Genomic DNA, 16,877 nt, shown 5'->3' with positions numbered 1-16,877 from the left:
GTTTCTAGACTTCTGCTAACTTCCCGGTCCCTTCATTCTCCGTAGTGTAATACCTCTGTACTTTCTTCTTCCCTGAACTAGTTACTGCTTCCTGACAGAAGTTATACCTGCACGGCACTCCAACTTCCCCAGTAACAGTAATCTACTCTTAGTCAGAATTCAAAGAAAAGCAAAAATGTAGAAAGACAAAGTTCCTGGACAGCCATGATCTAGGGCAAGTGTCTAACCACATCCGGCGATTCAGTGAACAGCATGGTCACTATTTCCTCCTTGACCATGTGTCGTCAGGAAGATTTCATAGTGTATTGTAAAAATGACTGCCCAAACGATTTGGAGACTTGAATAAGAAGCTTTATTCTGGTCTTTAAGAGGGAAAAAGCCAAGGATTTTCCAAATCCATTAAAATGCATCTGAAATTGGAAAAAGATATGTTGTCTGAAACTCACCGATATAGATGTAAAAAAGATACTCCTCCTGAGGGAAGGTCCACCTTCGGAAGACACTGTAACTAACAGCAGATGTATCTACTTGGGCCCCTCATTAATTCTTTCTTCTACCACAAGATTATTGTCACAGAGTCAGCTTGAAAATGAAACTAGTGGAACCAGAGTTTACATAGAATTTTTTGGGGAAAAAAGCAGAAATACTATGTCACCTTCCTGCCCGCTTCCCTGCTCCCCTCACATATTTGCAACAATCTCAAAATCTTTCCATGTTTCAACCGAGATCCACTGTTTTCCCAGTAATATAAACCTCCATCTTCCTTTCCATCAGCTTGTGTCCCTCACTTAGTGGGAGCATATGTCGACACAACTTTTGCCATGAAGAGGATTCGGTAAGATTCCTTAATGTCACCTTTTAAGGTCAGGAGGGCTGTCACAAGCAGAGCGTCATCAGCCTACAAAAAAAATCCACACATAAACCCAACATTTTTATTTTTTTTTACATAGAACAGATTAGTTGATCAAGTTCTAAACTATGTATTTTACATCTCAGTTGTAAGATGTACCAGTTATAGCTATAGATTACCTCTCTTCCCACTGCGTTGGCTCTTTTATATTTTCATGCAATGTTCATACTGCAGTAAGTAAAGTAGCAATGACTAAGCATTCTATCTCCAGAGTGCTACAGATATCGTCACCACATTACAACCGTGACAACTGGGCACAGCAGCAACAGAGTACGCTGCAGTGAGGGTTGGGAAAGAAATGGATCCCATTAGCGGTCAGTTAGCGTTAAATCTTGTGTAACAACCAGTAGTTACCAAGAGGCACGATGTCAACGTGATACATCATGCCAGGAACTCTACTGCCTTCTTTCTGCACATGACAGCAGCAATCCTGTAATTTTGGAACAAGCTACTCATTCTGCCATCCCACACACAGCTCACAACAAAAAGCGGGGGAGTAAATTCTTTCAGTCTCCGTGAATGCCCAAGAAGATGAATCAGGAAGGGCAATCACAGCCCTGTAGAGACGTTTGGACCTCATACCTAGACTCTGCAATAGAAAAAGGCAGAAGTAGCCAGGGAAACAGGGTTCATGAAGTGGAAAATCAAAAAGGCCCCACTGACTTCCAGGAACATACCAAGGGAAAGGCAGCCCACAGCCAAAAGAAAGGTAGCAGAATGATCCATGTGAACCTAGTTCTGTGTCAGCAGGACTGCAGGTTTTCTTGCACAGGGGCATTAAAAAGCTCACTTCAGTGTGATCAAAGCTGTGGTCTTTTAGTCAACAGCAGCAGCGTTTTGGCCTTTTGGTGCTATATAATGCAGTGACCTGTAAGAAGTTATTCTAAGTTCTGTAAGATGCAAATGACTAATGCTTGTTCTTTTCACCACACAGATGAATGGAAGTCTGTGGTGAGGTAGCAAGCCTCCAAGCCATACGTACCCAACTTTTATTCTCATATCAGCGTTTATACCAGGCTATACTCCCTTTGGAGTACCATCACATCATTCTAATGTGTCAAAGCAGCCTGTACTGCTGACATCTTCAAGATCCGTTTTTGTATTACTCCTACAAGTTGGTAGGAGCTGCCACACACTTCAAGTTTAAGCAGCAACATGCTTTAGCAACTGTAACTTACACAAAAGTCAGCAGGTGGCATCCAAGAAACACTGATGCATTTTACTTGACCAGGCTCAACCGTTCCCTTCGCAGATTCAATAGTGAATCCCTTCTGCTGCAGGAGTGGCAGACTATCAAAACTGAACTCCATGTTCTACGAGAGACACACACACACACCCTCATTACAGCCAGTTCTGCTCCTTCAAACACAATGACTGTTTATTAAAGGCTGCATTGCCAAGATGCTCTATGTGGGCCTGTTGCTTGCCAAATTGCTTCTGCCCTTTGAAACTGCAAGTATCTAGTTCATTGTGTCAAGTTGTCATAAAATACTACACTAAAATAACAGGATCAGACCTGTAATTCAGTTCTGTGCTCAGACCGAAATCAGACTGTATTGCAGAACTAGGGAAGCAAACTGCTAAATTAATTTTGTTGCTGACTTCATATGATAATGCTAATTCCTCATATTAACCCCTGAAAAATAATCTTTTCTTTTCAAACACTGATGCTTTTATAATGTAAAGTTTATCAGAAACCCCAAAAGCTGTATTTTTTAATTTAGAGACTGAATTTTTGACAGAAAGAACTAGTAGCCATTTGTACACTGTCAGTATTCCTTACGGCGCCTGACATCAAACTGCACTTTTTATTACTTCACCTTCTTAGATGCAAACTGAGCTCTCTGTATAGCTCCAACTTTCAGTTCTGTCATTGCTGGCTCCGGCGAACTCTCTCTCTCGATGTACTCCAGAATGAGGAGAATGGACTTCACAGGTTCTTGCAGCTCTGAGCAAATATGAATCAAGTAAACTTTGAGGCAGTCAAAACTGAGTGATTATCAGTTTGGAACAAGCATAAATGACACCAGGATGGTTCAAAACAAAGTGGTGATGTGGCAAATTAATGAGTTGGCATATATGAGGAGATCCTCCTTACAGAGTTAGTGAGGAATTAAGCAAAAGGAGCTTTTGCATAATTGGCAATTGCAAACTGTAAATGTTAATTGTTTATAAAGTTTCATGCTCGTTTTCTAGCCCCATGGCACATACATTGTGTGTACTATATTCCTACTCGTGTATGGTATGTGCTTGGATTTATTTATAGCTCAGGAGCTAGGAGTTGATTATATACTGTGTCTGAACACAGATCCTGTCCACAGAAATTACGGAAGGATAAACTCAAACTCCTGAAAGTGTGTCTGTTTCATAACAGTACAATCGGGAGAGTCCGGCATATGTTATGATATACGAAATAATTTTATAAATATTTAATGCAAATCAGAGAAGTACAGGAAGCAAATACATCTTAATACTTTGTAGTAGTATTAAATTATAATCATTTTTTGCAAGGCAAGTTGTGAAGATAGAAGATCATTATTAAGATATAACTGCATTAAAATTAAGAGAAAATCTTTCCTTAAGAGAAAGTTTCCTGCATTTTTTTTTGGTGTTACAAATATAGGTTATACCATAATACTTACTTGTTCTGATTCTGGAAAAGTTATCTTTAATTTACTTTTTCTTAAAGGATGAGGAACACGCCCATGTCTCATCACTCACTGTTTTGTAATAAAGCGTAAGTGGTAACACATTACCTCCTTTTAGTGCTTCCTGCGGTGACACAGGTAATGTTACAGCCAAGGACTCAATGGGCACATCTAGTGGAACTCCCCCTTCCACAAACATTGGATGATCTCTTGCTGCACCCTTTAGGTGGATCACATGGGCTATTTTCTATATAGGACAAGAATGCTTCAAATGCGGGTTACAGCTTAAGTACCGATGTAACTGGAATACTGACACAACAGCATCAGTTACATAGAAATTATTACATCATCTGCCTATATAAATGCCAAGAGGCCCTGTGCTCTAATGCAAGAATCCTGCACCTTCCCCTAGTCTTGTCCACTCAGGCACTTCTGTTTTAAACAACCTTTCATTCTTGGGCAACGTGCCTCAGGAAGGGACTGAACAAACCGTTTATACTAAAGCCACTAAAAGAGGCAAAACTCATCTGCCGCCAAACTTGGCTAAAGTTTGTGAACTAGGACCAGTCTCCATTCACCTTCAGCTTATTCTGATTTGCATTCTTAACTGCAATTCCAAAGATAATCTGGAGATACAAAACGTGCAAGGAGAGAAACAGTACTTATTTGCTCACTACCAGTTTCTGCTCTGTGTTTGCAGTGCCTGCTGACGGTCATTAGTTGGCACTCGTCATTAACTTTTGGACAGTCTCTTTCGGAACATGGCGTAAAGCCACCTGCTGTGCTGCCAGCCTGTATATCCTGACTTGGGCTCCATCTAAGCTCAACTGCTGCTCCACAGATGGAAACCTCCTTCCTCGTGCTGAGTGACTGCAGAAGCGGCTCCCTGGCACCCCGTGCACCAGTTTGCACTGCGCAGGTGTGGCTCCGCTCTCCACGGCCATTAAATGCTTCTTGCAGAGTAGCTACTGCCCACTTGGAGCTGTGCTCCGCAGTGTGGCAGCAACCTAGCTCCCATCACCTCTCATTCACACAGTGCGGACAGCTGGGCAGAAGACAGGACTGAATCCCAACTCACTATTGTTATGAATTAATAACTGAATATTTAAAACCTGAAAAAAAGTCAGCGGGCCCCAAACCTGCCATCTCCTACCTACATCAGTTAATCCAATAAAGATAATATTTCTGCCTACAAATTCTGTCCACTAGATATAATTACTTGAAACTCCTACTAAGACCCATGCTGATGAAAATCACTGTAGGTCATATTTAGACTTTGATTTCATAATCCAGGCATCTTGATTGTCTCACCTTGCCAAAGAGCACAACCTTGAGACAGTCAGCATAGTACAGACTTTCATGATCAGGACTGAAAGTAACAATAAAATCCTGACTCTTCCCAGCATCGATTTCTCCTTCTGTTGGAAAGATGCTGAACACGCTTAAGCCATTATAGTTCTGTGTTCCTGGTAAATAAAAACGAGGATACGAATAAGAAAGGAGGACAGCTCTGCTTTACTTCTTCATATATTTTAAACCCATTTAATTTTTGTTGGAACAGCAAATAAGTAAGACCTGATACATGGTTTTGCAGCAAAACAGGGTGTTAGAAATGCCAGATAAATCCATCTATCAGTTTAATGCATTCATCTCTAGAGGAACTGAAGAAGCATCACCAAACTCTTCGTATATTCTAACGTGGTTTTACAGAGATGGACATCCCTAAATGTAATCTTTAATATGCAATTACTGTGTGGGTTTATTTAGATTCAAACACTAGTATCTCCTTACTTGTGGATATTTGCTCAGGCTGCATAAATTTACAGCTACCCATACCGAAAGAATTAGTACAGCTCCTACTGGCTAAACAAAGTTATGTCTTTAATTTCAGTGATGTGATGCCCCAGGTTTTGACAGTTGTGTAGATCTAACAGGACAAAGTAATACTGCTTTATACTTCAGGAATCTTTAACAAAAGAAAAAGAGAAAAAAAACAAGTTTACCAACAAACTCTGTTCTTTGCAAAGAGGACATAATGAAGGATGGAAGTCTCTGCCGATCTTTGTCCCTTGTTGATGAAAGCGAATCTAGTTGTATGGAGTATCGCAGGGTCAGTGTGGAAGTGTTCTGTATCTGATGACATTAATTTACACAACAGCATTTTCATTAAGAAAATTGATTCTCAAGCCTGTAGGATCCATAGTTTGTGAACTGGCTGAATTTATTTTGCTGCATTACTGTACTACCGTGTACCCAGATGCCACTGAAAGCATGTGTTATTGCTACCCATAACGTGTCCTGTAAACTCCTGCCCCCCAACAACAGGGACCAGGCTCCTTTTAAGAGTCTTGCAGCAAGTAATATATTTTGGTTGTTGACATACTTAGACAAAATCTGAGAGGAGAAAAATTATGCCTAGATCTTGGCCTGTTTCCGAGTCTTGGAATTTGTAGTATATGAATGAGTGATCGGTTAAACTTCCCTAGACCGTACCATGGCAAACCCTCATGTGCTCTTTGTAGGACCAGTTTTGCATTTCACCCACATACCTTTGTCACTGCTTGCGTGGACACAGAGCAGCCTCAGTTGTGGTAGCAGTAATGGACAGAGTAAAGAAAGAGGACAAATATTTCTAACATTGGTAAAAGCAAAGCCATTTCTGACTTCACATCCCTTGGCATACTGGCTAGATCTGCGGAGAAGATCACACAGGCCATTTCTCTTTTTCTTTTATAGAAGGTACTGGATCTCTATTTTTTTGTATAGGCTGCAGGCAGGACAGAAGCAGCAACAAGATCCTCCCTGCACAGCTTTGCTGCCTTTGGCCTGAAACTGTCTCCACGTCAAATCACTCTGCCAGACGTGCTTTCAAAGCTATGTTCTTTTGTCTACAGTTTGCCACTCAGCCTTCTGTTCTGCCGGACTAGAAACTACAGAACTCCTTTTCCTCCTTACAGAAATTGCTGATGTGCTTTCTGGTTCAGCATAGAGGGATTTACCTTGAATGTGGAAGTCACCTTCTCTCCGGCTATGACATATCCCATATCGAGTACTTCTTCCACAGAGCAAACGATTGATGGCATCACCCCGCGACCAGTGATACTTAGGGTTAAATTGGTTTTTGTCGTCTGGATGTCCAGCATTTCAAAAAACTGCCAAGAGGATGTCTGCGTTAGCCCATTTGCTGAAGGAAAACATCCCCCACCCCTCCAACTGCCCCCCCTCCCACAAATGGGCCATTACTACAGAACTTAGTAGTAACTGGATTTAACTAGATTTAGTACATAGACAAAGATCCAAATGTTGGGAGGGGTTATGCACAGGCAATAAAGTTTTTCTTATTATCATACAGACTCATCCCGGTCAGTAATATGTGTATATTACACAGCCCATTACATCTCTCCATCTCTCCTCTTTTTCCCCCATTACTGTTGTATCTCTTACTCACCCATTTATTCTCATTTGGACAAAAAGAGATGATAAGGGTTTTATTTTCACCTGGCTCAAGCATTCCAACTGGTCTGACCAACAGGAAGGGACCACTGGGATTCAGAACTGAGAATGCTGGCTAGAACAGTGCAACTCAAGGAAAAAAGTTTATAAACAAAGATTGGGGAGAAAGATGTAAGAACAGATTCGAAGTATTGTTCAGACCAAAGATGTATAAACCAACCATCTATAAGCTTTTTCAGAGATCAATAACTGACTAAGAGAAAGAAAGAACTAATCCTTTTTTTTTTTTTCCCCTCCAGAATTCAAATATCTTCAAGATCCTTTTCCAGTTAGTAGGATCTCCATGTAACTCCATTTTCAGATTTTGCCTGGAGTGGGTCATTAACACCTTAAGATCCGGGACATGCCTTCTCCTATATTATCCCACACAACTTAACCCAGACAAGCCAGCGTAGCAGCCTCTTCTTACAAGGTATTCAGAAATTCAGACCAGCATTGTGCAAAAATTGAGTTGTTGGTTCCGTCTCACACGCACGTCATACTGTACTGAAACTAGCTTTGTCATCGGTACCTGATACTCTAGAAAGTGGTTAAGTGCTTCTCAAGTTTGGCGCTCCACACAATTATTTCCAGTTAAAAGGGTGGAACGGAATAAGCTTTCCAGTAGGTCACCTAGGCTCGTCCAATATATTCTTCACATCACCTCCTGCCTGACTCTGAAAGATGTGTATTAAGTCTGACATCTGCTACCTCCTCCTTGCTTCAGTGTCAAACAGTTCCTACAGATAAAGACTCAAATTAAACAAAAGCTGAACGGCAGATTAACTTACATGTTCCAAACAAGGATACGTCCAGCGTCTCTGGGGAGACATTTTGTATTGTAATTCGCTTAATCATTCTGTGACCTGACGGGAATGAAAACATTTCAGAAAGTGGTGATGATGCTCACTCACGCACTGCCATTCCTCCTTTTCACTCATGCTTCTACCTGGGCCAAACATTCATTCCATTTCTATGGCTAATACCTTAGTCAAAGCTCACCAAAATACTTTCAAATTTGTACAGTCACTTACAGAGCTCCCGATTCCGTGTTTCAGGATCAAGTCTGCTTTTTCCATGCCTCAGCTGGCCAGATAGGCTCCTAATTTTCCACCTAAGTACCTATTACAGGGCTAATTTCTATGTTGACTTTTGAAAATCAAGTAAACAATGTAAAAGAAAAAGCAAAACTATGCTCAGAAGAAATTAATGTCAGACGGAAAAAACTCAAAACTTGAATTAAAATTTCATACCTACTGCAACATCACCAAAATTTACTGTGTTTTTTCCATTATCTGAAGTGACCACAACAGATGGTGCTACAGCTGGACAGTGCAACTCCAAATACAAGGTGTTGTAAGGGCTAGAGAAATAGTAAAAGGATATTTGCTCTTGGATCATACAGAAATAAAACCTATTATCAGAAATCTGTTCTTATTCTGTTCGTATCACAGGATATCATTAACCTGGTATTAAAAACAATATATAATTTTTGGTGGCTGGCTTTTTTGTGTATGCCTAAGCAGAAAGATGAACTACATCTGGCTTAAATTTTTCATACAATTATTCTTTAAGCTGCTTTGATATTCATGTGTTTGATTCTTACCCAACTGGTGGGTTGTAAGCATGATTTTCTGCCACTGACCTATGAAGTAATAAGATCAGAAAACATATTTCCTCCCCAAAGGAATAAACTAACATGTCCACTATTTCCCCCTCAAATTTCTGAACTATCAAGAATTGCACATATCTAATTGCAAATACCTGCAGCTTAGGTTTTCAGAGCCTTTCTTTTCATTGATATGTCCACTTGCAACAAAGCACGGTACGATGTATTTTTCAAACCTCCCACTGAAATTCCTCATCAGGAAAGCCTGGGCTGCCATATAAGCATCGGAACTAGAAAATCCAGGAATAAGAGTCATCTTAGAAAGTGAGAGAGCAAGGGGGGGAAAAAAATCAAATAGAATCTGCTGAGCTACTTGTGTTTACTGTTTCTTAGTCATACATTCAAAATTGATCATAATCGTGAAAATAAGCGACTGTCTTGATGCACAGTAATGGACCCACCCGACTAAGTGGTTTGCTTTTCTCGCCAAAGAGAATAAAAATTATAAACCCAGATAATAGACGTTATACTAAAGATTGCAAAAATCCTTAATATGATTTGCTTATGCTGAATACATTAAGTATTCCAGCGTCTCCCAGTACTTCCACATCATTTCAATGAAATGTAAACACACATGATCACATTTCTGTAATGCAATATGCCAAGCAATACTTCATAATGGGAGTTTTCAAATATAAATTCTATGTTTATGACCTGTACTGAAAGTATTTAAAAATTATAACTAACGGATGGCAATGAACATGGGATTTTAGTCAAAAATATCTAACATCCAGTACAGCCAAATGCCTGGTGTTTAGGCATGTATTTACTTCCAAACACTTCAAATTCCTCAGATTAGGCAGAAGTGTGGTTCTAAAAAGTTGAATTATATGCTAACCAAGGAACCTCAAGTATCAGATTTTGCATCCAAGTATCCAAATTTCTAGATAGCACATGCCAGTAATGTTAATTCTCATCGAGTGACACGTATTGTAAAATGACTACTTAAAACACACATTTTACAGCACCGTTACATTTCCAGGACTGAAGATGACCATGACTAATATGATGGACTATGTAAGCCCTCAAAAAAAACAATTAACCCATAGCCATGGCTATGGGCCATCGGATGGTTTCCATCTGGGTTGAATGTATTCAGTTCTGTTAGACCTATTCAGAAAAGCTGTATTAGTAGTAGTTTCTTTTGGTAACTAAGTTCAGCTTTTTAGTTGCCCTTTTTAATAATACCCTTGTAGATTCAGCCAGATTTACCCATACAGCCACATCTCATGCTTTCTGATATATTCTTTGAAGTCTTCAATCCCTCTGATGCATAAAGGGATTCTTTGCCTTACATGAGAGGGTACAGCTGTGTGGCTTAAAAGCAGTACTAATTTTGGAAACAGCCTTTGCAACATAGCTGAAGCTATTTCTTCTCTACAGTTTGCTTTCTTGTCTACCTATAGGTTTTTATTAAACCACTTATAAAGAGAATGTTATCTTTGTAGTACAAGATGCTTTTGCTGACTTACTCAGGCTTTAACTCTTTGGATTTTGGTTGTTCAGAACTACATAGGGAAGTCAGGTATTTACTGCCTCCATCCCTTACAAGCTGTCTGGAAGACTGCTGTCTGGTAATGGAAATGCTTAATTTCTTTCCCTCTCTCTTTTCATCTTTCTTCCTTTTCTGCAAATACACATACAGAGACATTATACACTGAGGGTGATCACTGGTAATCCAATCAAGACATCAATTTACAAATACACAGTCCCTGGCCCAAGGATACAGAACCTAAGAGGTGACAGAATGCATAGAACAAGGATACAGCAGTAGGATTATGGTAACAAGCCACAGACATTGTAGTTATTACATACATTTCTAATAATGTAAAATTAAGTTGAAATGGACATATTTTACCCCATCTTAAAAAAAGAGTTCCCCTTTTGGAGCAGACAAGTAAAAGACTATCTCTCATGGGAATTTTACCTATTTATCTCATAAAGACAGCCACAGGGGCTCACACAAATTAACTGACCCACAGCATTGCATATAAAGTCCATGTATGCTGTAAATCTGCAAGAAGCGTAGAAACATCCTTTTTTTTTTTTTTAAGAGTACTTGCAGTTAGCATTTGCAAGAAAATCCTCTAGGAATGCTTTTGAAATTGTTAGCATGAAATTAAATTATTGCTCAGTGAACAGACTACGCATTAATTGCAACAGTACAGTCATACTCTTGTCCTTTATAGGCAGGTCTTACATGGATCGTAAGTTTGGGCTTCATTAATATGCAAATAATTTTATGATAAAAATACCATCCAGAGAAACAAATATCTGGAAGTAACAGACCAACAGCATGTGCTAGTTCTTAGCATTCCTTACTTGTATTTCTGCCCCTGTCGCAGCTGCTCTGCAAAGCCTCCGAACTGCCTCTTCTCTGATTAGCTGATCTGACAATGTTGGTCTGAAGGACACTTGAATCAAGCTTTTCTGGGAGCGTGAGAGCATACACAAGAATGATAGGCAAAATTCAGCCCTCATACATGTGTTACACCTACAAAGCTCAATAGGAGCATACACACGACAGCAAAAAATTAACAAATAAAATACAGATTTTTTTCCAAGTGAATAAGGTGATCCTAAGGATAAGGTCACTTGCAGCTTTTTTGGAAGTCCACTGTGTTACAGTGGGCTGGTTTTACATGACCAATACTTTTGATACTTAAACATTCTTCAAATAAATCATACTGACAACACTGGGGAAAGAACACTCAGGGTGAAAACTCCCATAAAGCATTAGCCAGTTGTGATGGTTAATCCCTCACGTCCAATTTAAAACATTATTTCAAGCAATACAAAATATTCCAGCTATTCTAATAATAATTTACGCTTTGAGCTTCATTTACAAGTGACAGCATTTGTAGGGATGTAGATGATCAAAACATTTGGTAGAACACTCGACGTTTAAAGTGAATTTACCTTCCCAGGCAACACAGTTCCAACAGAAGGTGTAATTGTCACTGGACAGTCTTCTGGCACACGGAATTCAAATGAAGTGGGTCCAACAGGGGCAACTTCCCCGTTGCCAATTCTTGGGACAGCACGAGTAAAGTGGTTGACACTCACATGGGAATTCATCACATACAGCGTTGCTGTAGACACACCATTTAAAGCTGTTGCAGCAAACTGAACTAAGGAATGAGACAATTCAAGAGGTGGGTGGACTCCAACTGCTTTGCATGACAGCTTGAATTGTCTAAAAATAAACACATGATAAATTGTCTCAGCATAAAATAGTCTCTTAATCAGCCCGGAAAATAGGGAACTAATCCTGTAGTCCCTATTTAAGCAGAATTTCAAGCTTGCAATGGGAATTTTGCCTAAAGATGAACAATAATACTATCTATTTTTAATGCACAATTGGCTAGAGTCCCTACTTGAATTCTTCCTCTGTGAACTTCTGCAAATACATCCAGTCAAATCAAAGTTTATGCCATCGTTACTTTAGTAGCATTAGCTTAATGTATGAAGCATTTTTACAAAAGAAATCCTTCAGTAATTCTGCTGAAAAAGCAAGCAGAACACTGCAGGTTAAGATGACCTGGGGCAAACTTGCAGCTTGGACATGTGACAAGGACGAATTTCAGGTGGGACAGGAAAAGTCATCTCAGTAAAGACAGACTGTAAACGAAGGATGAAACTAACAGGCATTGACCATCTCTTGTCAACTGGAGAATTCCTACCCGCCTCACATTTTTATCCTAGCCTTACTTCTTCAAAGCAGGGATTTATTTTCTGAACTAGCTTAACAGTGGAAATCCAGTGTAATTTAGACTTCTGGATTACCTAGCACTCCATCAGTTTCTTAACATACCTGTTAATCTCTGACTTGCAGGTTAGTTGAAAGCTGTACTCTTTTGCCTTGTTAGCTTTAAAGATTATGTCCAATGTCAGGCTTTCAAGGGGAAGAAGAATTCCAAATCCATCATTGGGCTGAATTTCAACAAACTTCAAAATGGCAGGATAAGAAATTATTGTTATTAAAATAAGAAAATATTAGTTAAATTATCAAATTATTAAATAAATTAAGACATTACTAGCAAGATAAGACAATTTTGTTATTAAATGTACAAATGGCAGGAAAACAGAAACCTTCTAGTGAGCAGCTTTCATTTGGGTTAGGGACTAGTGTCTGACTGATGTGCAGATTCCTCATCTCAAAATAACTTGAAAGGCATTAAATCCATTAACTCAGACTTCAGTAGAATCTCTTCCCCAGCTTCTTACCGTGTCTGGTAATCACCTTTCTCTAAAGATGTTTATTTACTCTTCATAGACAACTGAATGAAATATGATAAGAATCTCAACAGTTCCCCCTCTGTCTCTGAAGAGCTGATTCTTGTATGATGTGCAGATACCATAATGACAAGTTCTGGTTTAATATCTACAAATGTGTATCGGTTTGTGTTTGAGCTGATGATGATTAAAGAATGTCTCCCCATCACATTTTAAGCTAATCATGAAACACATGCTGTGAAGTAAAGCTTTAATGAAGCTGAAGATTCCTATTTCTTTTAGCTAACTCCTTGATTTTAATCCCTAAAACAGCAGAGAAAGGGAGAATGCCTAATTAAATGTCAGGTTCCTCTAGCTCCGATTCCAATATGCCAAACGATTTCACACTGTGATCATCATGCTATTATGAAGCTTGAACAGCTAACTTTTTGCTAAAAACCCAAATAACTCCGCAGACCTAGCCCACACGAAACTGGCAGCTCCTGTGATTCATTTAGCTTCCACATCAACTTACAGTCAGTCCAAAAATACCTAGGCATGGTTCAGGGGACGGTTCCCAATAAGCAGTTTGGACACGGCCATCCTGCTTTGAAGACAAAGCGTTTAGGCATTTGCGTGCAAACTGTGCGATATTCCTCAGCCTCAAGGCCAAAGCAACACCCCTAAGCCTTTATTTAGTAGTATAAGCGACCTGTGAGTCTGAAAGAAAAGTGCACCAGGTATTCTGTTAGTAGATTTTGTGGTGTAAAAAATAGGTAACCTAATAGGATAAAGTTAGCTTAATAACGTTATGTAGGTGAGAATAGTAAAATCTCCTCGAAGATGTTTACACTGCTTGGAAAATGCTTAGGGTATAACAAGATGAAATTTACGCAAACCAGAACTAACGGGCATGTTTCCACAGTGCTGCAGGCAGAAGTATTTCCATGGGTTTGCAAGAACCAGTTATGCTTTATTTACCCTCACATTGAAACATGTTTTCGTAACAATTAAATATATGTTGATACAAGAAGAGGTGCGTGTGGGATAACTACATACCTCTGGGAGTCCCACAAATCCAAACTCTTGTGGCAAGATGGATTTGTTTGTTAGCGTGACATTTGCCTGCACAGCTTCATAGATTGTGCAGTATCCAAAATTGATTCGTGCTGGACTGATTTCCAAATCAGAAGTAGTAACAATTGCATGGACAGTAAAATTAACTTTTTTAGCCTGAAACAAATGCAAGAGCACAGGATAAAAACCTCCACCTGTGGCATTGTAAGGACAGGATTTAAGTGAAATGACATCCAAAAAGATAACTGCAAAAAAGTTATTCTACTCTATTCCTTGACAATAACATATGTAAATGTAACATACCTATCTTGAACTTCAGCCTCATTGTTCTCCAAAAATAAGCAATAGGAAATGTCTCTGGTAAGCAAAATTTAAAAAAAAAAAATTTGTATCTCAAATTCCATATGCTAGAATGGAATCGCACCTGCATCTCCAGGAAACGTAAACTCTAAGAATACACTACCTCTGCAGTACAGGTCAGAATAAAAAGATTGTGCTGTGGTATCTGATAACTTTGGTACAAAACAAACTACTAGGGAATAGATGAGCACTATCTAGAAAGAATTTAACTTTCTGTATTGTAAACATGCTGACAAGAAGAAACTATCAAATCTGTATTATCACTTTAAGCACCTTTTACTATTATCACAGGACTTCAGATAAGTTCTTTACTAGTTAAGATTAGGTATCGTTAAGCGAACATTCACTAAAATAATTTACATCTATTGCCAGTCTGATAACCAGCATAATAAAAATCACTAACCTTATCCACAATCAGTATTGTCACTGGAACTTCCAGAACTCTTGTCTCTTCGTTAAAATAGCTCCCTGCATCTTCAGGAAGAGAGTGCCTAAAAATAAAAAAGTACATTCAGTTTCATAACAATATTTTGACTGTTTTCTGGCTAAGGGGAATAATAAACTTTTGACAGACATATTTCTGAACAAAAAGAAAACGTGGTACTTAAGGTCTACAAGTTTTATTAATCACAGCTTTTAACCTTAACACAGTATTTGTGCTCAAATAGGAGTATTCACATGTAGAGTTGATTAAGCATCAACTCCAATGCTTCACTGAAGTGAAGTCTAGCTAAAATCTTGTATGTAAGACATACGCATGCATTAGGGAAAATGGTGGAAGAATGGTGGAAAAAAATGCCAATCAAAAATTAGTGACCTATGAAGTTCCACCTTCTGACCAAGAAAAAGAAGATGCAGTCAGATCTGAAATACTATGGACTTGCCACATACTTCCTATAGAATGGCATACCTCCAGACAATCTGCCCTGAGCAGGTATGCACGGATTGCAAGGGTGTCTAGCAATGAAGTTAGAATAGTTCACCTTGTACGTTAATGTTGGATTTTTTATTTTTTCAAGACAGGATTTTGGACATGCAGGAGTTTAAGGGAGTTATTCACAGAGGTCTGCATCCATTTATCCTTTTTTTGAAATGCCATCCAGCCTTTTAAAATTCTGAAAAACCTAAAGCTTACTTTACAATCAGAATATAAGCCTTCTGCATCTTTGCTGCAACGACAGCACATAACCAACCCAACCTAGGCAATTGTTTCCTTTTGACACTGGTGTTAGTTAATTACCAGCCAGTTTGAGGTAGAACCAGTTGTATCACAAAGCACAGAGACATAAATAAAGTGAAACAAACTTGGAGACCAATAGTGTCCGATTATATACCAGATCAGTAATTTATAAGAAATATGTGGGTTTTCTGTAGCTGAAGCATCTTGCTATCATAAGCTCAATTTCAGAGCTTCAAGCCAAGACAATACAAAAGCTGTACCATTTTTAGCTCTGCTGGTCTATTTATAGTGTCTTACAGCATCAGAGTGAATTGCTTCCTGTTCTTAGGTCTCCACAGTGACAATGTTCCTACTACTACTACTGGAATTACATGCAGTTTTTTAATGTATTGTTAAAGAACAGTTAACGGTGATCTGAAATCTTGCTGGCTGTTATTTTGCAAGTCTGAAATGTGACTTTAGAAGGTGATCTTCGAAGGCATTGCTAACTTGTTTAAAGATAGGAACTGGAGTTAAATACAAGGTAGGAATAAAGTATCAGCTTTCACTTTGTCACAGGGCATTAGAATAGCAGAAGAAATTCGTGTATTACAAAATAATCCAGAGGGGAAAAAAATAATTGTAACTGTACACACACAGTGACGGACTCTAAATTAGCTATTATGCCTTGGGGAAAAGATACTGAAAGCCTTAAGACAGTTCTCTGAAAACGGCATCTTCATGCTTAAAAGCAATTAAAGAGAAGTAGAAAAGACAAATCAGATTTAGACTGCCAGCATCTGCAGGACTAGTTCCAAATGCAGAAAAACTGAAAGATGTGGTATTTGGGAATTCTGAACGTCAGCCGATTAGAAAACTTGCCTTCAAATACACAGCAAATGTCTGCTTCAAACACCCGGGAAGTTACATGAGTATCGTAACGTCTGACCAAGCATCTCAGTGTACTCAGAATACTCGGGAGAGCTTCCCAAGCCTTCAGTCATCTGTCTGTTCACTTAGTATTGCTGAAGGAGTTTCTTTTTACTTTTGTGTTACTTTTAATATAACTGTTCTTTCTTCTGAGAAAACCAAGCTTATAATACTAAGTCAACGAGAAGGCATTTACAGAAATGTGTCACGAGCTCAGTACTTCACATCAGCTTGTAGCAAGCTCATCTTTCTCTGTCATACACGCGCTCCCCCTGTGCGTTAGGTCTTTTAAAACTGATCTGTATACTGGAACAGCCAGATACGTATTTTGTGTGTCAGAAATGCCTTAATCTCATCAAATCTCCTTTCTGAAGCTTCCCTGTTTTTCAAAGGAAGATTAATGTCCTAAATCCAAGC

The 16,877-nt window shown here is 39.0% G+C and overlaps 1 protein-coding gene across 1 annotated transcript in view; it reads right to left on the bottom strand.

Annotated features, from left to right (window-relative positions):
- Nucleotides 1–333: 333 nt before the first annotated feature.
- The window catches only part of CFAP74 (cilia and flagella associated protein 74), a 48,239-nt gene continuing 31,695 nt past the window's right edge, over nucleotides 334–16,877 (bottom strand). The window contains exons 22-38 of the mRNA XM_009325144.1: nucleotides 14,775–14,862; nucleotides 13,994–14,167; nucleotides 12,534–12,667; nucleotides 11,639–11,915; nucleotides 11,042–11,149; nucleotides 10,192–10,346; nucleotides 8,815–8,949; nucleotides 8,304–8,413; nucleotides 7,861–7,916; nucleotides 7,007–7,126; nucleotides 6,558–6,710; nucleotides 5,562–5,691; nucleotides 4,870–5,024; nucleotides 3,667–3,805; nucleotides 2,731–2,858; nucleotides 2,089–2,223; nucleotides 334–898 (exon numbers count right to left, since the gene is read on the bottom strand). Coding sequence (XP_009323419.1) covers nucleotides 785–898; nucleotides 2,089–2,223; nucleotides 2,731–2,858; nucleotides 3,667–3,805; nucleotides 4,870–5,024; nucleotides 5,562–5,691; nucleotides 6,558–6,710; nucleotides 7,007–7,126; nucleotides 7,861–7,916; nucleotides 8,304–8,413; nucleotides 8,815–8,949; nucleotides 10,192–10,346; nucleotides 11,042–11,149; nucleotides 11,639–11,915; nucleotides 12,534–12,667; nucleotides 13,994–14,167; nucleotides 14,775–14,862 — 2,311 coding nt within the window. The 3' untranslated portion in view covers nucleotides 334–784. The remainder of the gene's footprint in view (nucleotides 899–2,088; nucleotides 2,224–2,730; nucleotides 2,859–3,666; nucleotides 3,806–4,869; nucleotides 5,025–5,561; nucleotides 5,692–6,557; nucleotides 6,711–7,006; nucleotides 7,127–7,860; nucleotides 7,917–8,303; nucleotides 8,414–8,814; nucleotides 8,950–10,191; nucleotides 10,347–11,041; nucleotides 11,150–11,638; nucleotides 11,916–12,533; nucleotides 12,668–13,993; nucleotides 14,168–14,774; nucleotides 14,863–16,877) is intronic.

This window comes from Pygoscelis adeliae, unplaced genomic scaffold (assembly GCF_000699105.1).
Source record: "Pygoscelis adeliae isolate BGI_AS28 unplaced genomic scaffold, ASM69910v1 Scaffold36, whole genome shotgun sequence".
Lineage (NCBI taxonomy): Eukaryota > Metazoa > Chordata > Aves > Sphenisciformes > Spheniscidae > Pygoscelis > Pygoscelis adeliae.
The sequence above is the reverse complement of the archived record's forward strand: the minus strand, read 5'-3'. Positions and strand labels throughout refer to the sequence as shown.